Here is a 23,574-nt window from a genome sequence, read left to right as displayed (position 1 = left end):
CAATATGTCCTGACAAGTATTAGCACAACGTTGGAACGGAAAGGTCAGTCATCCACCTTAAATGATGCTGTCCCGCTGTAATGAGCAGAAGAGTGAACTACACAATCCCAATAGGACAGCGTAAGATTATAGGATAGCTCCATATTTGCTATTTTGGCATTATGATTACTGTTGTTATTACTATATTAACCTGTGATATTACTAAGATTCTGAATATTATGATGTTTGTCAAGTCACTTGCAGTGAAAAAATGTCTGCAAAATACTTAAAGGGACACTTCACCGATTAGCATTAAGCTTTGTATCTTTAGAAAACCAGTCATGTTTTTGAATGGTCGTGCATCATTCCCTCAGTTTGCCTTGAGATGGGAGAAATACGGATTTCAATGAAACCCATGAATAGGACTTCCTGCTTTCAATGATGTAAAATGATGATTTTTACATCATTGAAAGCAGGAAGTCCAACATTGAAATCCGTATTTCTCCCATCTCAAGGCAAACTGAGGGAATGGTTTTCTAAAGATACAAAGCTTAATGCTAATCGGTGAAGTGTCCAGAGTTTTTTTTTAAGTGCAGTCTTCTTTGTTTTAGGTGTGCTTGTTGTATTTTGAGCACATGTACTGTAAGTGTGTGTTTGCCTGTGGCCTTGAGGGTGAGCATTTAAGTGTAGGTAGATCTAATTGCCTGTGCCCCCTCAGTCTGGCCTAATGACAGCAGCGTGTGTGGTGTCTGAAAGCCTCATCCGCAGCTGTCGCTGCCGCACATGCGACCTTGAGGCTCCAAGCTGCACTAATGCATTGGAGGAGGAGCTTTTCTTCACCACCAGCCATCCCTTCTTTCCTCTCTTTCTCTCGCTCTCTCTCTCACTCATTCACTCACTCACTTATTTACTCACTTACTCACTCACTTATTTACTCACTCACACTCTCACACACACACTTTATCTATTCTTTCTCTTTCTCAAGATTTCTTTATCTATTTCATTCTGTTGCTCTCTCTCTCTTACACCTCCCGTCTCATTCTCTCTTCTTTCTAGTTTACTCCATGTCTTTCACTCAGGGTCTTCTCTCTCTCTCTCTCTCTCTCTCTCTCTCTCATCATCTTGCCAGCTCCACTGCGTGCCCTGTTCATTCATGAGTGCTCAGTGGCCAGAATGGGAGAGAGATGGAGGCAAAGAAAGAATTCAATGCATGTTTTTTTGTTCCCATTTCAGTGCGGCAGGCAGAAGCCCATCATAGTGCCCCATGCTGCCCTCGCTTGAGTTTTGGGTGTCAAAGGAAAAGATAGGAGTCAATCAGGGCTAAATGCATGTCAAGAAATGAATAAGAAACAAGTGAGCATTTTGGGTGGCTAAATGTGCTTGTGTGATATGAGGCGGTGGTGAAGAAAGCCCTACTCTTCTATGTGTACTGTTGCGTTGTTGAACTCCTTGCTTTGGAAGAAGACAGAAGGGCGAAACAGAAACCAGGGCCAGACTTATAAAAAGAGAGAGTCCCTCTAATTACAGGCTGTGGAATGGCTGGTAATGGAGCGCTGACCTGGAAGGAAATCATTGTCACTAACCGTTTGGCCATTGATTCCTCAACCGCAGGTATCGCCTGGCGGGGCTCCCCGGGGACTACCAGCACAAGAACATCAGCAGCCCCGAGGTCAACTACTGCCTGGTCACCGAGCTCATCATCTGGACGCAGTACGAGATCCAGGTGGCGGCGTACACGGGCGCGGGGCTGGGCGTCTTCAGCCTGCCAGTGAGCGAGTACACGCTGCAGGGAGGTGAGAGCGCACGGGCACGCCTGCCGCTTGTCTGCCATGTTCTTGGCTCTCGCTCGCTTTACCCGATCACTCACTCGCCTTTTTTTGGGCTTGTTTCCGCTCTTGCCGTGCCAACCTCCCTTGCTCTCTCTCTCTCTTTTCTCTCACTCTCGCTCCCTTTGTTTTTGCTTTCTCCTTTCACTCTCGTTTGACCCCTCACCTCTCTCGCTTTCTTTTTCTTCCCTCCTGTCTGTCATGCCCTGTTTTACCCTCACTTTCTCTCCTCCTCATCTCTCTCCCTCTCTATCTATCACTCACTCTCTCCGCCCCCCCTTTCCTTCTCTCTCTCTCTCTCTCTCTCTCTCCTTCTCTTGACCCCCTCTCCCTCTCTCTGTTTCTCTCTGCCTCATCCTTCACTCCATCCTGCAGCAGGCCTATCACCCAGTAATGTCCAGAGCCTCCTCTGGAGCGCTGCTTGTTTACTCAGTGTCCTGCCAGGGTCAGGTGCTGCGGAGCGGAGCCATCCATTCACGCGGGCCCACTCTTGTGAGGCTGGAGTGGAGGGGAGCTGCCGGCTGACTTTGAAGTTAATCCTCTTCAAAACAATTACACCAATTACGGCTTCGGCTGGGGCTGCATTCGCTCTCCTTCTCTCCCTCTCTGCTGCCATGCGAAAAATTATACCTTCAACGTCAATGAGGCTCAATGAAATCCATTTGAGGCGGGTACGCGTCCCATGTGATTGGGCCCTTTCAGCCACGCTCTCCCCCTGAGAGGAGTGAATGTATTGACCGCGCAGGGACCCTTCATCTGTCTAATTAGACATATTCACAAGAGCCTTCAGGATGACACTGAATGTCATCCACGCATCCTCCTGGGGTTTTCAGTTCAGTAATTATCAAATGTCAAAACAATGTTTATCTCACATTTTTACTTCTCTCCATGCTGTGCTTTTGCCATGGATCAGAATTAGGGAAGTAAAAATAGTTAAAAGTACATGTGTGGGCTGAATTGCTTTGATAAGTTCATGAGACAGAATCTGAAATTCACCTCAACCAGTAATTAAGCAAAAGAAAAAAAAGGAAATGCAGTTGGTAGCTAAGTCTATGTAGGAGTGCAACTCTCTGCAACAATATAGAAAAGATGCTGGAAGTTGAACATTGTTGTGCGTGCAAGCAGTTTAAATTCACACTGCAGGCCATAAAGTCTTTTATGGTGATGTGTTGAATTTCAATAGAAAAACCTGTCAATGTGCTAACCTGAATGCTTCAACTGATAATTGCTGTGTGTCACATTACTGCTCCAGAGCTCAGCTCCGGTGTCTATTCTCACTTGCTCTCTAGTGTGGAGCATCAGGGTTAGCAGACAAGCAGCCAAGCCACTGTGAATGCTGTGGTGGGGGGGGTGGTGGAGAAAGGAATTGAGCGTACAGGGAATGATGGGGAGGAAAGACCATGGAAAAATAGAACTGAATTCAAGGACAGGGGTGTCTAAAATCCGGAATGATTTCCCAGGATAACCAACAAGCCGGTATGTGAGCGCAAATGAGGCGCTCCTCTGGCCGCACTGAGGCCGGCCATCCAAAGTTGTCCACCTGACTTTCGCCTTATGGCCAAGGTCACCGCATACCAAACAGCCAAAGAAAATCTCCCAGCAGCCCGTCATGCATTTGGCATACTCTGGGAAGGTGTCTGCTCCGTGAGGTCCACGATGTGTTGACTCCGAGGACACTGTTAGGGGAACTCAGCTGCCCAACGCCAGCGCCCCACATCACCTCTCAATGCACAGAAATATAACCATTCTTGGGCGGATAGCACTTTAGTTTAGGGAACACATCAGCCATTAATGCATATGTAATATGTGTATGTGCTAGTGCTCAATAAGGTCTGAGTTTAGCATCATTACACATGTATTAGGTCTTCATTCAGCAACGTCTTATTCTTAGGTGATTTATTCTTGGTAAATCCTAATATATGCACATTTTGTATTAGGGCTGGTTGCATGGTTGCAACATGTGTTCCCTTAACAAAAGTGTTACTGCTTGGCATTTTGTGCAGAGGGAGGCAACAAACATTGTTTCCTCCACAGTTTCTCAAGCATAAGCAGTGCATAATTCAGTAGCGTTTTCCCGCTTTCTCATTGAACATTACGCGCTGATCTCGCTCGCTCGCTCACTGATCTCTCAAGGGCCCGTCGTGGCGTAGCGTACCCCCACCCCGGCCTTAAAATCAAAAGAGCGTACCCCCACCCCGGCCTTAAAATCAAAAGAGCGCCGCTCTCTGCTTTCCGCACTTTGATGTGGAGAGTTCCTGGAGTCGGCGCTGGTGATGAGGGGCCGGGCAGCGGGAGCCAGCGGAGCCCATCCACAGCCCTCCTGCCCTGCGCATCTGCACCCACACACAACACACACACACACACACACACACACACACACTCACTCACACAGGCGCACACACCAGGCTCACCCCATCATGTCTGAAAAAGTAAAGAAATGAAAAACAGACAAAAAAAACAGAGGAGATGTGGGGGGGGGGGGGGGGGGGGGGTTGGCAGGAGGAGGAGGAAGCTGTGATTGTGTGCTCTCAGCCCCCCTCCCTGTGCGTAGGTAGTTACCTGGAAACAAGCCGTCGCCACCGAGCACAGCCATTCCGCCTCTCATAATGCCCAGAGATAGAACCCATTTCCCTCCACTTGAGTTGAGAGAGACAGTCTGTGCATGAGTGCAGTGAGTCTTACGGCCTCATTTATCTCAGATGGATGTCCTCCGTTCTGTCAGTAGAATGAAAGCAGGATTATTAATGTCCACAAGAGTGAGTTAGTTCACATTTAAGGAATTAGTTCAGATTCTGCAGTGACATGCCTTACTGAGGGCTTTTGTCATTATTTCCCATTCACACCAACCAGTGATATTCTCATCCATTTGAAATCAGTTCTCAAAGTCCTCGTAGACATAATGTTTTAGACATGGTATTTTGGTGTTCTCATTCATCTCATTAGCAGTTTCGTAAAAAAGGCATGCATGCAAACTACGCACAACCATATGTATTGAGTCAGTCATAGCAGTTACAGGTTGCAACTGACTCTTAAATGAAAACAATTGTAGTAACTGTACAGTCATTTTTGTATTTTTTCATTGTCATCAAACCACACTCCCTCTTTCAGTCCCCACAGCGCCCCCCCAAGGAGTGGAGGCTACAGCTGTCAACTCGACCACAATCCGGTTCACCTGGAATCCACCACCTCAACAGTTCATCAATGGCATCAATCAAGGCTATAAGGTGAACATCCATCTCTCTAATGTTTCCCTCCAGCAACAATTTCTGCTGGAGTTATGAATCTTGGGTTAAAGGGCTCAAGATATGCCTATTTGTGCCTCATTGTGTGCTCTTGCTAATTTCCTGCAGTGTGGGATGAGGTGCGGTGCCTGTGATATTTAAAATCACCCAACGTCTCTTTTGTCAGAGCTAGGTATTTGGGTCTGACTCAGCCTCTAAAATGACTTATTCTCAGTGTAGAGATCACATAAATGTTCAGATTTGTTTGCTTGAACATGGTGCATCTTGTTCCAGTCGAGTGATTCTATGGGGACCTACTCATTTTTTAATATTAATTTTTTGAACAAAGGGAAATGACAGACACCCAAATTAGATGCAGTGCCCCCTATGAGTTGATGGTCTCTTCTTCCTCAGCTTATGGCCTGGCCTGAACACACCCCTGAAGCCATGACTGTAGCGACCATCACCCCGGACTACCACGGCACCCGGCACATTGGCTACATCACCGGCCTGAAGAAGTTCACTTGGTATCTGACATCGGTGTTGTGCTTCACAACCCCAGGCAACGGGCCCAGGAGCGTTCCTAGACTTGTCCAGACTCACGAGGACAGTAAGTAGATTCTCTCTCACCCGATACTGTGGCAGATTTGTCATATACTGTATCACTGTTCATACCTTTTTCTAAATGGTGTTTGTAGAGGGAACATATATTGTGTGTTATCATTTCAGATAGGTATCTGTGGGCACTCACACATACACACACACGCACGCACAAACACAGACACAGACAGACCCTCCTTTACAGCCAATTAAATTCTACTCTAGACATGCTGAGTGCTTAGTATGACTAGTTGTGTGACAAGCAGTAGGCCTATACTATAGGACTCATTATAGTGGTTGCCATAGAAACTCCTTAAGTGGCACAGGATCAGATAGCACCTGAGCAGTTGTTATCACCCGGTGACATTCCTAATCAGCCTAATGGTGTTTGTGTGTGGTGTAAATGAGTCCATGCTGCAAACACAGCATGAGCTCTGGCCATCTACATATGCCCTCTTTATATTGTCTGATGCTGCTGGAGCACCCACCCAATGGAATTGGATCAGGATTTGTACTTTACAGTTTTTGCTATATGCTTTGCTGTGAACCATACTATGTAAATGATAAATAATCATATGTTATTATAGAAAGTGCTTACAGTTTTTTTTTTTTTTTACAGCGCCGGGCCCTGTTGGTCACTTGAGCTTTACAGAGATCCTGGACACTTCCCTGAGAGTAAGCTGGGAGGAGCCCATAGAGAAGAACGGCATCGTCTCAGGTGAGACTAGTGGGAGTCTTTCCTCTCAGTGACACAGCCATGCCACTAGCACTCACACAGCTATTTTCTAAATCTTACAATAATATTCACTACCATTCAAAAGTGGGGAGTCATTTAGAAATGTCCTTGTTTTCATCATTAATGTTGTGAATAAGTGCAATCTTTAATGCAATATCTACAAGTACACAGCTGGTCATTATCAACAGCCATTCATCCAATTCTCCAAAGGCACATTCTGTTTACTAATTTGATATCATTTTGAAAGGCTAACTGAGAAAACACTGAAGAACCCTTCTCCAATTATGTAAGCACTTATTGTGATCTGAAAACTGCTACTGATCTCATATCAGCTGGTATTTTGTCAATAATGGAGTGGAATGGAAATTGTGTTAGTGACCTCAAACTTTTGAACGGCAGTATTTATCAAAATAAAACAAGTGAAAAGGTAAATATGCAAAAGCAGTATTAACAGAATATTGGTGTTTTGGAGATTTGAGGCAGCAGCAGTGAGACTCTAAATGTCTTTGACACTTTAGGCTACTCCTTTGATAGACATAAAAACAGACCTGTCTATACTCTGTAATCTGTCACAGCATGAACTGGCTGTCAAACAGTATGAATGCAGTGTGGGCACACACACACACACACACACACACACACACACACACCTGTAAAGGCTTTCCCCAGCTCCAACACAACACACTAGGCATTCTTTATGTTGCGTCCCAGCACCTGCTGAAATGACTGTAATTCTGCTGCCTCCCCAAAAGCTGATGTTGTGTGCTTTTGTGCTGTATTGTGCTGTCTCATAGCTTCTCATAAAAGTGTTTACTTTTTTGTCAGAATAGCCTACCTCTGACTCTTTCTACTCCAGTGTACGGATTGTAATAGATTGCCCACAGTGCCACTTTTTTAGCGTTCACTCGCGCTCCCGTTTTAGATTGCAACCCTACTTGTCTGAACTTTTAAGAGGCATTTCATATGCCGTCAAGCATTCCTGAAACCCTGTTTTGTCTGTCAGGATGATTCATTGCGTCTAGGACTCCTCTAGTCTCCACACCCCCATTTCCCCCTGCGCCACTTGTGTTGGTCAGATATAGTTGAGCTGTGCGTTAGATGGGAGAGGCTTGTCTTTGGAAAGGTGTTCTATTCTGATTAAGCAGGTATCGGCTGTTTCTCCAGCTCTATTAATGGGTACACTTCTATTTAACACTTCATTGGCTCTTTGTACAAAAGGCAATTATCTTGGCGTTGTTATCGCACAATGTAGGCAGAAATATCTCTGCCTCTCACCTTTTCTCCACTCCCTCGCTTTCCCAGACAGGCTTTTTAGAGCCCCCGGGTGAGAACAAAGAAGGGAAAAAAGTGGTTTAACGCATCTCATGAAGCCGCTATTAAAACTGCTATAAGGAATCAATTAGCAACAAGCCCTTACGCGGGAAAGCAAATCAAACATGGCCACTTTAGCTTGCGTCATCACTAAGCAGGACGGGCCACAAAAATCAAAGGGAAAGGTAAAAGAGAGAAGGAAGTTATTGGCAAGCCTTTCTCTCACAGAGAGATGGAGAGAAAGAGAGAGAGAGGAGAGAGACAGGTAGAGAGAGGAAGAAAGAGAAAGAAAGAATGCGATCAGATGGAGAGTAATGCAGGAAAGCATTGTGTGATACGTTGGCCAGATTAAAGACCAGGAGAGAAGAATGGCATTGGATGTAGATTAAGGACATGGAAAGAAATGAGATTGCGAGTACATTAGACTGAATGGCCCTTGTCTATATCGCTCGGCGCCGCAGTGCTGCCCTTTGAATGTGGGGTAGGCTCAGCTCCCTTTGCCGGGTCTCTCAGTGCAAACCTTGATTTATGAGTGCCTGGATGGGAGAGGACATTCCGTGATTGGAAACAGTGCTGACTGAGGGAGAAAATACTCCCAATAAACAGCAAATTACACAGGAGCTCTCCTGGCTATTAGTCTCAGTTAGACGCAGGTTAGGGGGCAGGGGGCAGGGTCCAGACAACTCACTACACAGGGGTCGCCCGCCTCCACCAACAGGGTGGCTAGGAAAGGAATGCTTTATTTCAGCTCGTTCCAACCCAAACCCCCCTCCCCTCCACGCCCCTCACTCCACAGAGTTGTTAACCAACTGTAGACCTCAGCAGCCACACACACACACACACACACACACACACACACGCGCACACACACACACACACACACACACAAACAAAAAACAAGAGCAAATGAGACAGAAAGAAAAAAGAAGTTATCCACTAGTTGGGCGGCACATACTGTAGATATGCTTTCTGTGTAAAGTCTTGAAGTTGTTTGTGTGTGCTTCCTGGACAGGATACCTCATATCCTGGGAGGTGCCGGGGAGGAACTCGACGCGGGTGACGCGGACCATGTCCAACACCACGCTGGAGTACAAGGTGCTGGGCCTGACCTCGCTCACCACCTACACCCTGGAGGTGGCGGCCATTACAGAGGCTGGAGTCGGAACTGTCACCTCCTCCACCATCTCCTCAGGAGTGCCCCCAGGTGAGGACCCACACAGGCACACACACACACACACACACACACACTCACACACACACACACACACACACACCCGTGTGCACAGACACACATACAGAATACACACACGTACAAAAGCACCAACAGATTTCCAGTGTTCAGGAAAGCCATGGCTGGTGCTCCTCTGTTCCCCAGTGCTGAAGCAATGCTAGTGTTTACATTAAGCTAGCGCGTTCTTCAGGGCCACTCTCCTGACACCTGCAGTGGCTTGAGGCGTTCACTGCCACATTTGTTTTGAGTCTCAGGTATGAGGCTCCGTAGAGTCCTACCCTGGCAGTCAGGTATGTGTGTGTTTGTGTGTGTGTTTCTGCTTGTGTGTGTGTGTGTGTGTGTGTGTGTGTTTCTGCTTGTGTGTGTGTGTGTTTCTGCTTTTGTGTGTGTGTGTGTGTGTGTGTGTGTGTGTGTGTGTGTGTTTGTGTGAGGAAACGTCTGTTGTGACTCAAGGGGGTAAGCTTGTTCCTGTCAGATCATACAGAACCACTTGCTTGCGGTCCTCGGGCTTGCTCCCACATCACCAGGAACTGTGAACGTGAGCAATGATTTTTCTAAGGCTTGCTTCTCTGGAAGGAAGCGAGCTGTTTTCCATACTCAGCTATAAATCAAACGTCACGCTAGAAGGGGAAAATATTCATTTAAAGCTAGCTTAGAGGCAGAAGTTCTCTCAGCGAGGAAGACAAATGCTTAACTGGCCAAATGCCAAGCTAAAGCTATAATGCTGGCTGATAAATTGCTTATTGTGGGACATGAGAGGAACAGACAGATATGATTCTCTGCAGGGATTTCTGGCAGATGGGAGGCTAACCGTCATCTGCTATTTGATTTAATTCCAGAGTAATTTCATCAAAGTTTCCAACAACAAAAGAAAAGTAGCAAGATTTCTCCCAAGGGACTTTCCCCCCATCTTTAAGATGTCTCCCTTAGTCTCAGGGCTCAGTCTGAAGTGTGTCCTGCACCCTCACCTCATCTGCTCAAGAGGATCTGAGGGATGATGAAATGATAGCCCAGTCAAAAAAGTCATTAATGCCTCCCTTGGATTCCCCAAAATGTGTGGCAGATTATGTGTTGCATTTCAAATTGTGTGTGTGTGTGTGTGTGTGTGGTTTGTGTTTGTAATTTCCAGAGCTTCCTGGCCCCCCGTCAAATTTGGTTATCTCGAAAATAAGCCCCCGCTCTGCAACACTGAAGTTCCGTGCTGGAGATGATGGGAAAACATCCATCTCTAAGTGGGTTGTGGAAGGCCAGGTGAGTGATTTACAGAGACCATCCTTCCCTTTAACCTTTGGACATTCAGCCTTATCCTGTGCACAACTTGAGTCAAAGCAAAACCAGGATACAGCATTGACATGTAACTGACATGTCCCAGCCAAACAAAACACTCACAAGCGCATTTTTTTACTTCATTTGTACACATTCACAGATATCTTCCACAGACTGTTCAAGGCCTTTATATTCTCACCACATAACAAAGGTTCACAAATATCAAGAGTATTGCCTAATACTTGTCTAGACGTCTAGAGTGGCTGCAAGGCCTGAAAAAAGACTGAGCTTGTTGTACAGCTGTACAGAGATGAAGTGGAAGCCCATAAGAAGGATTGTCTTTTTCTTATGATTTATATTTTTCTAGTATGTATTTAAATGTATTTTTGCTCTCCACATAAGACCAGTGTGTTTCAAGAATTACAGCCACACACAGCAAGACATTCAGTGTACAAACGCTCACTTGTTTTTAGGTCTTCAGACTAACAAGATATCTTTATTCATTGTGAAAGAGATAGGGAGTAAATAAGATGAAACCCTGTCTGCTTCACCAGACCAGAGCTGTTTGTGTTTATCTAGTGGAAATCTGAAAATCGTCAGTGCACACCAAACGCACAAAACAAATGCAGAACATTTCATCACAACATGACAACTGCGTTAATCACTGAATAGAGCTGTGAACAGATCTCCATGACTAGAGACTGGAGCCTTGTTTTCAGCTTTATTACATTGTTGTAATACACACTCTTCTGGCAAGTAATTAAAGCACATTGTGATACAGTAGATGTGTAATTAGTGCCGTGTTGGTCTTTGGCATGATGCATCCTTCTTTATCCAGACATGATGTTGAAAGCACACAATTGAACTGGTTTGATTTGCAACTATTCTCCTTGGATGGCATGTTCCAGAGATGCTTGTTTTCCCAAACTTGCAAGGGAATTCAGCTTGAACTCTCTGAGTCTGCCTCCTTGAATGCCAGAGTTTCTCATATGGCAGGCTGTCTAAAAAGCACAGGAAGGTGTCACAGGGAAAAATAATTTGAAAAAAGTCACTTGCAGAATGAACAACTAGAGGAGGGTAAAAGAGACGGAGGGAGCAGGAGCGAAAGAGCCAGAGGAGAAGGGAAGAAAGGCAGGAGCAAGAGAGAGAGAGAGAGAGAGAGAGAGAGAGAGAGATGGGGGTGAACGAGAGGGGGTGAGAGTGCTGGAGAGAGACTCTGCATACACAGGAGCCATAAAACACAACAGCAGTCACCAGCAGGAGGTGGCACTCGGCTCCAATCCATCACCTTGGCATATATGCTTACCACATACAGTACACTCCATTGGTCTTTGTAAATCTCCCTGCGTGCCGCGAGCTTTGATTCGCGCCAGAACCCAGGCTTCACACGGAGCTCCCCAACGTCTGGGGCTGGATGGCGCTCCCTGCACTTGTCTCCAAGTGTGCAAGTGCCTTCAAGTGCCTCAGCTGCAGAGACCCTTACACAACAAGAGGTCTGGGTTCCAAACGTGCAGTTATTCACTACATTGTGCACTCTATGGTGAATAAGTACTATTTAACTATTCACTATGGTGAACCAGTGACTGGGTGGTTGTTGTGAATGTACACAAGGTTTCCCTTAACCCTTTGTTTTAAATGTGCTGCCAGTGTCTATGGCTCAGAGACCTATACAGGCTACAGGAGAGATGGTGTTGTCTTCCGTGGGCTCTCCTCACAGTGTCATTTCTTTGAGAGTTCTTGTGAAATAGACGCCAGTCATTACTGCATTTTAGAGTGATTGCACACGAGAAGCAATATTTGAACACAAGCACGGACGCTTTGAGATGAGCGCTCGCTCTAGAGGTTTGTGCATGTCATTGTGTATGCCTGAGAGTGGATGATTGCTGTGTTGGGATTCTCTTTGGAAATGGCCAAATGTAAATGTCAGTGTGTGGTTGTGTTGGGTGCAGGTGGGGAACATTGGCGAGGATGAGGAGTGGAAGGTGATGTATGAGAGGGAGAACGATCCGGACGCTCAGGTGCTGGAGGTGCCTGACCTCGCCCCTTTCACCTACTACAGGTGAGTCACAATACACCTCCACTCACACTCAAGCACTGACACGGATGCATATTATGCTCATGCTTTCACACACCACACCACCACACGCACACGCATACACACATGCAAACACACACACACACACACACACACACACACACACACACACACACACAGATATTTTTGTGGAAGAGCACATAAAGGAAAATATGTGTTGTGCCCATAATCCTGTAATTGGTTGCAGCATTTGCACATTTGTGAGCTATAAGATTGTCGTGAGTCTGTAAGCTGTTATTGAACACAACCCCAGGGCAGAGCCCAAGCATTACCGTATGTGACATTTCTTGTTTTATCATGCAGCACGATCACACCATGCATCACACAAATATCACACCTCCACACACGCGATAAGCAGCACCCTCTCTGACAACAAAGTGAAAAAAGACATGTTTCTACAGGCAAGGGCAGACAGAAAAGATTTATTCTCATATCTGTGCCATCATTTGTGTGCAGATATATGGAAATGTTTGTGTATGCGTGTGTGTGTGTGTGTGTGTGTGTGTGTGTGTGTGTGGTCCCAGGTTCCGGATGCGTCAGGTCAACGTGGTGGGGGCGAGCCCAGAGAGTGTGCCGTCGCGGGTTATCCAGACTCTGCAGGCTCCCCCTGATGTCGCCCCTGGCAGCGTGAGCGTGCGCACCGCCAGTGAGACCAGCCTATGGCTGCGCTGGATGGTACAGTAGCTCCATGCCTTTCCTTCTCTCTAGTCTGCAACACACACACACACACACACACACACACACACACACACACACACACACTCTCTCTCTCTCTCTCTACAATGCTGTCTGCCATACAGTAATACTGACTCTCTTTCTCAATCACTCTGTCTCTCTCCTTCTCCACACTTTTCTCCTATTTTCCCTATATGGTTGTTCCTCTCAAGACAAAAGAACACCTCTACCATTCTGATGCTTCTCTTTTTCTGTTTCTCTTTCCCTCTCTCTCTCTCTCTCTCTCTCTCTCTTTCTCTTTCTCAATTTTAATTTCAATTGAATGTGCTTTATTGGCATGACTGTTCAGTGTACTGTATTTTCATTGCTACAAAAGCAAACATTTGTAGCAAAAGTAATTGATGATAATAATCAGAAAGGATAAAAATAATCCTGAATAAAAGAAACGGAAATTAAATAGATGGATGAAAGGCTAAAACAAACAAAGAAAAAAGCAAACAAACACAAGGCATGGGTTATTATATGTTACTCAGAGCTTTGAAGTGCTTCTCTCTCTCTCTCTCTCTCTCTCTCTCTCTCTCTCTCTCTCTCTCTCTTTCTCTCTCTCTCTCCCTATGTGTGTGTGTGTGTGTGCCTGTATATAAAAAGCTGTAGATAGTTTTTCAGTCTCTATTTGCCAGTCTCTTTAACTCTGCCAAGCTCATTCTTTCTCACTTTTTCTGTATTGCTACCTCTCTTTGTTCTCAATCCCTCTCTGTAGTTCTCTCTCTCTCTCTGTCTCTCTCTGTGTCTCTCTCTGTCTCTTCCACACCTGGCACTCTTATCCTCCCCTCCTAGAGCAGCGCTCGTCTGGCTGTAAAACAGGTTGAGCTGAGGGCTCACACACTTGTTCCTGTCTCCAGACGCCTCTGCTCTGTCATGTCGCTAATTCTCCAACCAGCGTCTCCTCGGCAAGGGACCTGAGTACCTGACCTTTTTTAGTGTTTAGCTAATGTCACCACAAGGCAAGGAGCCCGGGCGTACTCTGACAGCTACAGCGGCCGCCTGGAAGACAAGAGCCGCGGCGTGGACGCTGGGAAATGATAGAGGCCTAAGAGTTGAGAACAGCTCTTTTTTCCCTCCTCTTTTTTGTCCTTGCTCAGCTGAAAGCAGCTAAATTATTCAAGGCGTCTTTTCACATTACTGTCCCATTTTTTTTTTATTTCTCTGAGAGATGATCCATGCAAAAAGCTGATACTCCAAGATCTGGTTCAAGGGAACTATCAGGCGGAGACTATTTCTCATCATTTGCTCATAAAGTGTCATTACGCTGGCCGTGGAACGTGCTGGCGTGGCCTGCCTGGATTCGTGAGGGGCCCGAGACGTCTATCGATTTCCACATGAAATAAAGAACACTGATGTGTGGGGCCCGCCAGCCTTGATATTGGATTTTTGCTATCGGAGCCTCCTCAGCCGGAGAGATTAGAGGGGGGAGTGGCCACCAAAATGAGAGCCAGTCAAGACGCCCCCACTCATATTCAGTGTGGAGCTTCCCCAAATCATTACATTCATTTGCTATGAGAGAGAGTTTGTGTTTGTGTGTGGGTGTGTGTGTGTGTGTGTGTGTGGGGGGGGGGGGGGGGCGGTATGGAAGATGACAGTCGTCATTAAAGTCTCAAGTTATAAGTCTATGTACAACACTTTATGTGGATGTATGATTTGAATTTCTGTGCAGCCCTACCACCTGGAATGCATAGACCATATGGTGCTCTAACTGACAGTATCATGAAGGAAATGTTGAACCGTTCCTCATGAAATCCACAATTGACTGATGGCTTTGATATGAATAGCTAGAGTATCAGGTCCACTGGTCCTCTGTGGTCACTGAGTGTGTCTTGTCTGTGGTGTGGATGTAGCCGCTGCCTGAGTCGGAGTACAACGGGAACCCGGAGACGGTGGGCTACCGCGTGCGTTTGTGGCGGGCAGATCTGGAGGGCGAGGCACGCACGCAGGTGGTGAATGACCGCTTGGAGAGGGAGCTGACCCTTGAGGGCCTGGAGGAGTGGACCGAGTACGCCCTTCAGATCCAGGCCTTCAACTCCATCGGCCCGGGGCCCTGGAGCAAGGTCATCAGGGGCCGGACCAGAGAGTCAGGTGAGACACACACACACACACACACACACACACACACACACACACACACACACACACACACACTCACACACTCACACACACACACGCACACACGCACACAGAGGTATTCAGAGAATGCATATGGAAATGCATGTACATACTATACAAGGACACTCAAATGTACAGAAAAGCACACAAATAAGGCTAATATTTAGTACCACAGCCATGTGCTGTAGTCCTGTCAGCATGTCCTGCTGCATACATGCACTACTCAGACTATACACTACTCACACTATTCACTACTCACACTATACACTACTCACACTATTCACTACTCACACAATGCACTACTCAGACTATACACTACTCACACTATTCACTACTCACACTATACACTACTCACACTATGCACTACTCACACTATGCACTACTCAGACTATACACTACTCACACTATTCACTACTCACACTATACACTACTCACACTATGCACTACTCACACTATACACTACTCACACTATTCACTACTCACACAATGCACTACTCAGACTATACACTACTCACACTATTCACTACTCACACTATACACTACTCACACTATGCACTACTCACACTATACACTACTCACACTATTCACTACTCACACAATGCACTACTCACACTATTCACTACTCACACTATACACTACTCACACTATGCACTACTCACACTATTCACTACTCACACAATGCACTACTCAGACTATACACTACTCACACGATTCACTACTCACACTATTCACTACTCACACTATACACTACTCACACTATTCACTACTCACACAATGCACTACTCAGACTATACACTACTCACACTATTCACTACTCACACTATACACTACTCACACTATGCACTACTCACACTATGCACTACTCACACTATACACTACTCACACTATACACTACTCACACTGCGCACTACTCACACTGTACACTACTCACACTATTCACTACTCAGACTATGCACTACTCACACTATACACTACTCACACTGCGCACTACTCACACTGTACACTACTCACATGATGCACTACTCAGACTTTACACTACTCACACTGCACTACTCACACTATACACCACTCACACTATTTACTACTCACACTATACCCTTTACTCAGACTATGCACTACTCACACTGTGCACTACTCACACTGTACACTACTCACACAATGCACTACTCAGACTATACACTACTCACACTATGCACTACTCACACTATTCACTAATCACACTATACACTACTCACACTATGCACTACTCACAATGTTTGTTTGTGTACCTCTTTCCAGCCCTGCTAAGCCTGAACTTCAACTCCTTTTACATGTACACTGGCCTTAACATAGATTGCAGGAGATGAGCTTTCAGAAGGGAATATCCTGCCACCAAGTTGTATTTATAGTTAGTTATGGTGTTTATCATTTATATACTTCTGATTACTCCCACATGTTCCTAACCATCACCTCATATACAGTGTCCTCCATAAGAATTTGAACACATACTAAAGTTGACTAAAAAGAGGAATATAAAATCATCTTTTGGAAATTGATCTTAATGCCTTGATCTTAATTTAGAAATGCAGAAATATCCAACATTTAAGGAAATCAATCTTCTTTGTGAATGAATAATATATAAATATTTTCCTTAAAATACAGTGGTCATAAGTATTGGAACCCCTATGTTAACCATATGTGTTAAATTCCCATAGAGGCAGGCAGATTTTTATTTTAAAGGCCTCTTATTTCATAACCTGACTTTCGCCAGATCCTGTAGTTCGCTGTCTGCTTCACACAAGGATCTGGGACTTCTCGATAGGAGATGTATTTCTGAAGGCGGGTCCTTGTAAAACATCCTCGCATGTGATTTGATAAACCACTTGCCTGTTATCTTGAATGACGTGCTAGGCTTCTTCAAGTTCTTGCCAAACCCGGTCGGAAGAAGAGTAAAAACATCCTTGCCACCAACAAATGTCTTCAAAACTATTCTCTGAAAGAATGAATACTCGATAGATTCGACAAAGCGGTTGAAATAGCAGAATCAATGTCAGCACAAGACTCCTCGCTGAGTGCCGCCATTGTTATTTGAATCAAACACTCGCTTCGGCGCTCCTGATTGGCTGCTCATTTTTTGATCACTGTGGCAGGGGTTTGGATTGCCCTCGCGTCCAGACCCTTGTGTGGAGCTCAGCGAAACGCCTCTGGTGGAGCATGGCGGAACTACAAGGGTCTGGTGAGAGTCAGGCTACTTATTTCATGGATCCAGGATACTATGCATCCTGATAAAGTTCCCCTTGGCCTTTGGAATTAAAATAGCCCAACATCATTATTTATGATACATTATTCATTCACAAGGAAAATTGGTGTCCTTAAAGGTAAACTATGCAACGTTTTTCAGTTAATCAATTCGTTCCATACTGTTATATATGATTAAATGAGTTCTTTCGGCCACTCTAGTGGTCTGTAGCGGTAGAACCACGCTTGCAATTTCAGGAGCCCTAGGGCACGCACCCATGGTCTACTCCAGGAAGTGTCATGGAAAGTCTTATGAAAAGGCACGATAGACTGATGGATTGAGGAGTTTTGTGAAATAAACACGCTAAAGCTGTATGGGGAAGCTCTGCAGAGAAAATAATGAAATTAATGAAACTGGCGAGGATATCGCCAATCCTGCATAGTTTCCCTTTAAAGGTTGAGTATTTCCTCTTTTTTTTATTTAAGGCATTAAGACCAATTTCCAAAAGATGATTTTATATTCCTCTTTATAGTCAACTTTAGCATGTGTTCAAATACTTATGGAGGGCACTTTACGCCCTCCAGGTATTCTATGACCATATTGCCCCTGTATCTGTTCCGGCACTGTGGGAAATGTATATTTTGCATCAAAGTTGTCTCTAGCCAACATCATGCATAGGCCCGGTTGTTCTTGTTCTTGTACCTGCTCAACTCTCCATTAAACACATGAACATAGCTGCGTCTTTGGGAAGCTTTGACAGAGAGAGGCAACTGAAGTGGGGAGCACAAATGAGCAAAGCCATACATCTCCTGTCGTGGGCTCACCGGCAGCTAAGCATATGCCTATCTGTGCATTTCCTGTAGATGGAACATCTGGTGCTCACTCTGTGGGCTAAATGAAACACTGCGCTAGGAACAGGTGGTTGCTGGATTAGTGCGCTCTCTCTGTGCTTCTCTCCTCTCCTCCTCCTACCCTGTGTCAGCACTTGTGATCTTCTCCACATGCTCAGCACTCAAGCAGCAATCCCTGTTTGATTTGAGGGGGCCTTGTGAATGCAGCCCCTTCCCTTGCAGATAAGCTGAATGGTGATTGCCTGCCCTCGCAACCCATGGTGTCCTCCACTTATCTCCCATCCCCACCCTCTCCTCCCTCTTCCACTGCTCCCCGCTCTACTGCAGACTGACACCCACAAGTGGAGCTTTATGGTCCAAGAATGCTGGGAATCCGCAGCGGGAAAGAGAGAGCGAGAGAGAGAATAGAAGAGAGAGAGAGAGAGCGAGCGAGAGAGAGAGAATAAGAGAGAGAGAGAGAGAGGAGGCTTGAGAGAATGAGAGAGCCATGGTCAGAGTATCAGACTTTTAATAAACCCATTTGGAGTGACGCGCTCCAGCAACTGTAATCAGAAAATGAGGTGCGTTTGATGGCAGAGGTTTCTAATGGGATGTCATGGCGTAATGGTGCGCACCAGGCGCAGGTGGGGAGACGTCTCGGCCGCCGCCGCCGCTGGCTGCCTGATGAGCCCTGGCCGCCTCTAAGTGTTTATCAGCAGCTCCCTCCAAAGCTCCAGGAGGCCGCCCTGCTGTGGCCTGATGCAGTCCAGCGGCCCAGAGAGAGAGAGAGAGAGGGAGAGAGGGAGAGAGGGAGACGGAGAGAGGGACAGAGAGAGAGAGAGAGGGAGAGAGGGAGAGAGGGACAGAGCGAGAGAGAGAGAGAGAGAGGGAGACGGAGAGAGGGACATAGCGAGAGAGAGAGAGGGAGAGAGGGAGACGGAGAGAGGGACAGACAGAGAGAGAGAGAGAGATCTCCAGCTTTTGTAGACACATTCTGCTTTCTCACACACTGCCTCTTTTGCTCTCTCCTTTTCTGTTTGTCTTTCTTTCTGTCTCTCACTCTCTCTATTTCTGTCTTTCTCTCTCCTTCCCTATCTCCATCTTACTCCCACTCATTTGTTCTCACATGTTCTCTCTCTCTCTGTTTGCTTGTCCGTGCACAGCTGCACATGCTTGTACTGTATTTACTCTCCACCTCCACTTCCCTTCCCTTCCTCTGGTCACTCTCTCTGCTTCTCTTTGGTTGACCTGAACAGCAGGCTCTGAACACACTGCAAACACATTGGTGTGATGATGCTAACATGATTTGGTGTGTGTGTGTGTGTGTGTGTGTGTGTGTGTGTGTGTGTGTGTGTGTGTGTGTGTGTGTGTGTGTTTGCTCAGTGCCATCTGGAGCACCAGAGAACGTGACGGTGGAGGCGGTGAGCTCCACTCGTATCCTGGTGACCTGGAGTCCAGTTCCGGAGCAGGAGCAGAACGGGAATATTCTGGGATACAAGGTACATAAAGTGGGCCGGTCAGTGCCGCGCACGCCCATGTCCAGACAGATTAGAACCCCTGGCTTAGGTCAATACCTTCTTAGCCTGGGAGAAAAATCAATGGAGAGAGTAGAGCTTGGAAGACATGAATAAATGTTTCCTAATGGGGGTAAAAGGGCCGACACTTGTGCTTGCTCAAGTTCCCCCAAAGCCCTCAAACAACATGCGTATGATGAAATGTCCTGTAAGACCAGATGCTGAAATCTTCCTTGAGAAGATAGAGGCTTTTTTCGGTTCCTCATAGTTTTTTCTATGGTGACCTAAAAAGTTTTGCACACTTGAATTTACTTGAAATGGCTTTGTAGAGAAGTCTTAGATTTGCACCATTCCATCAGGCATGGGTGTTGCATACCTGAAGCTGATAAAAAAGAAAACTCGTGCAAGATGAATACATATATTCGGATAGACTCCCAAATGCTTTTATACACTCAACACCCAGGACATTATAACCTTGTGTGTGTGTAAGTGTGAGGGTTTTTTTTCTCAGTCTAATAAAAGTTCTCAAAATCTCAAAATGAGAACTATGAGTAAGGCAAATGTCAACACTTAATACTTTTTTCCTATTGCTCAAGATGTCCTTCACGGAATTGTATTCCTGAGTTTTAATTTGATGCAGAGAGATGTTTCTTTCTCGCTGGGGGCAGCTTCCTTGTTAAATATTAATGCCTGGTACACCATTGTCATTTTTGCGCTTTTAGAAATGAACAAGGCTGTAAATGCATTAATTGAAAGTCTAACCCTTTCCAGAAGGGCAAATATTTGCAGAGGTATGAAAAGCAAGCACAAAGTTATTCTGGTCTGCCCACATCCCCAGCCTCTTCACTGTTGTGCTAACAGACAGCGAGGTGTTGGTGGTGGTGCTGGTGGTGGTGGGGGGAGTAGGAGAGGTCCCACTGCCCAGAGAGGATGTGGGGACAGGGGCCGTGTTGAGAGCCATTAGGCAGCTGGTGCTCTAAGGGAGAGAGAGGAATTATGTTGCACTGCTGCCACCACCTCACATTCAATATACACCCTTTAAAATCTCCACCTCCATCAGCAGACAAAAAGGCTCGTTGAGTTCAACCATAGATATATATATAAATATATAATATATATGTATATGTAATATATATTTATATACTGTATATCTATATTGTGCTTGTGCTTGTGTTTGTGGTTTGTTTGTGTGTATGTGTATCTGTCACTTTAAGTATATAATATGTATCTATATATATTTGTGTTTTGTCTGTGGGTATGTTCACATGTGTGTCCTATGTTTGTGTGTGTGTGTGTGTGTGTGCCTCTCTCTCTGTATGTGTGTGTGTGTGTGTGTGTGTGTGTGTGTGTGTGTGTGTGTGTGTGTGTGTGTGTGTGTGTGTGTGTGTGTGTGTGTGTGTGTGTCTACCAGGTGCTCTACAAAGAGAAGGACTCTGACTTAGAGGCCCAGGTGCAGTCGGTGAAGGGGAACCTCACCCAGTCGGTTCTGCTGAGGAACCTGCGCAAGTACGTGCAGTACCAGATCCAGGTGTTGGCCTTCACACGCATTGGAGACGGCGAGCTCAGCAGTCCACCTGTGCTGGAGAGGACCAAAGACGACGGTAGGACACAGCTAGCTCCACACACGCCATACATCTGCAGCCACTCACACCAACATCAATAGCTATAGCGAGAACTATACGACAAATATCATTGTTGTTCATTTGAATGACAATGACATAAACTATAACGATAATGACATGAAGAACGATATCGTCGGGGATCACTTTCAGAGTGATTGTGAGAATGACAAAAAGCTACCAGCCAATCAGAACCCATCAAGGAGAGACTTTGCTTATTCTTGGTCATTGTGGACGCTTTTATTGTTATGGTTGTAGTTATCGTTATAGTTATGGTTATTGGTGTGAATGGTCCTTTTTGCCTGCAGAGTGTGAGAGTGAGTTTGTTTTCTTCTTCTTTTGGAGTCTAGTCAAGTAATAAAAAAGCAATGTTGTGATATTGATTGCATGAATTTTGTACTCATCCATACTGTAGATGTCAAGGGGTCTAGAATGAAGCTTTACTAAGCACTGAATTTTTATTTTGTCTCATTATGGGGTTGGATGAAAATGTCATTTCAAATTACAAATCATTCCCTCTTTCGGCCCTTGTTCCTCTCTCTCTCTTTCTCTCTCTCTCTATCTGTCTAATCTCTCTTTCACTCTCCCCATAGCAGCTCAAAATCTCTAAAGACAAGATATGGAGCTAGCTCTGTCCACTTTTGATTACTGAGATACTCTACTATGTGTGTGTGTGTGTGTGTGTGTGCATGTGTGTGCGTGTGCGAGTGCGTGTGCGTGTGTGTGTGTGTGTGTGTGTGTGTGTGTGTGTGTGTGTGTGTGTGCTATTCTAGGGCGCCATCTCACCCAATGGGCCAGGGCTGCTCGTCCAGTCTAGGTCAGGCGCTCATCACTTTGTTTTTGTCTTTCTCCCATCGGTGCCTGTCAGAATGGGTCGTAATATTAAATATTAAAGTGGCCTTACAGGGAGATTCGCTTGCTGCAAGTCGCTAGTGGAGCTGAAAACAAATCAATGATGCAACAGTCAGCACTGTTAAGGGTGCCTCTCCAGTGCCTGTGCCACTGAGTGCAACAGTGAGCCAACGGTGATGCCATGAACCAGAAGGGCTTGGACTCAAAGGCCCATGTAAATCTGTCCAGATCAGAGGCTTCAAAAGGGAGCTTTGTTTGCACCGTAACAAGTGCAAAGGATGGACTTTCACCCAGCTCTCAACTAAAATGGGGAGTTTCAAACTCAATCATGCTGCATTTCTATTAGTATTTGTTGAGATGAGTTGCTCATTCAATCTCAAGAGAATGTTGCTTATGCAGTTGAATAAGGAGCATAATCGAAAACTAGGGATGCACCAAGTTCATCTTGTGTAAAGACTAGCCATCATTTATTCACTAGCTTATTCTCTTATTTAGGGCTGTCTGAGCTTCATCAAACCGTCAAAGCGTGTCACACTCACACAGAATGAATTGAACATGCTTGATCAAACAGTATGATGATATACATGCTGTTGGAAGCTCTTCCATACTCTGTGTAGTGTACTAATTGACATCCTCCTCACTTGGATGTGGTTTGGTTTTCTCTCGCTCTAGCCCTAACATTCAACTGTCTCTGTTCCTGAGAAATCCCAGGCTAAACAGTGGCTAGTTTTCATCCAAATATCTGTTTTTTCTAGAAATAGAGATATAGCATATTTCATGAAGTATAAAGTGTTGCCTGTAAAGAAAAAAAAAGAGAAAAAAGCGCAATTTTGCGTTTTTGCCACTCAAAGTGTTAGAAGGAAACTTTTCTGTTTCAGCAAGAAGCAGGCCTGACATGAATTTAGCAGTCTGACTGTGAGCCTGAGCAGTGCGGGTGCGGTGTGGGTGCGGTGCGGGTGCGGTGCGGGTGCGTAAGAGCGGCGTCCTGGCGGAGGCGATTAATGGCGGCGGCGTGCCGTTGGTCATGTGGAACATTAGAGCACTCAGCAGCAGAGATAACACATTCAGCTCCCTCTGGACAGCAGTGAAGGAGTCACCAGATGATTTTTTCCTTTTCTCTCTTTCTCTCTCTGCCTTTTTTCCTTTTCCTCTCATTCTCTCTGTCAGGCTCTTATGATGGAAGCACTGCAATGGGCACATACCGCCCCCCCCCCCCCTACCCCCCCCCCCCCACACACACACACACACACACAATTTCCCCCAGCCTATGCCCCATTACGGCAGAAAAACACCCTCCCCCTATGCAAGCTCACTCGACCTTGGCAGCAATTATCCCCATGTTTGCCTTTTAAAAGTCTCCAGAAGAAGGGCCCTCATTAGGGAGCGAAGGCTTCCCACACGCAGGCAGGCCCTACAGCGCAGCACGGGCACGTTCAAGAGG

At 45.8% G+C, this 23,574-nt stretch overlaps 1 protein-coding gene across 5 annotated transcripts in view; it reads left to right on the top strand.

The window, feature by feature from the left end:
- The window catches only part of sdk1a (sidekick cell adhesion molecule 1a), a 229,814-nt gene that overhangs the window by 169,502 nt on the left and 36,738 nt on the right, over positions 1–23,574 (top strand). For all 5 annotated transcript variants that reach the window (XM_062532947.1, XM_062532946.1, XM_062532945.1 and 2 more), the window contains 11 exons: positions 1,591–1,772; positions 4,914–5,029; positions 5,441–5,636; positions 6,246–6,344; positions 8,686–8,877; positions 10,034–10,155; positions 12,120–12,229; positions 12,790–12,940; positions 14,836–15,073; positions 19,532–19,647; positions 21,074–21,263. In XM_062532947.1, coding sequence (XP_062388931.1) covers positions 1,591–1,772; positions 4,914–5,029; positions 5,441–5,636; positions 6,246–6,344; positions 8,686–8,877; positions 10,034–10,155; positions 12,120–12,229; positions 12,790–12,940; positions 14,836–15,073; positions 19,532–19,647; positions 21,074–21,263 — 1,712 coding nt within the window. The remainder of the gene's footprint in view (positions 1–1,590; positions 1,773–4,913; positions 5,030–5,440; positions 5,637–6,245; positions 6,345–8,685; positions 8,878–10,033; positions 10,156–12,119; positions 12,230–12,789; positions 12,941–14,835; positions 15,074–19,531; positions 19,648–21,073; positions 21,264–23,574) is intronic.

The sequence above is a fragment of the Sardina pilchardus genome, chromosome 3 (assembly GCF_963854185.1).
Source record: "Sardina pilchardus chromosome 3, fSarPil1.1, whole genome shotgun sequence".
In the NCBI taxonomy this organism is placed as follows: domain Eukaryota; kingdom Metazoa; phylum Chordata; class Actinopteri; order Clupeiformes; family Clupeidae; genus Sardina; species Sardina pilchardus.
This window is presented reverse-complemented; position numbering and strand designations above follow the sequence as displayed.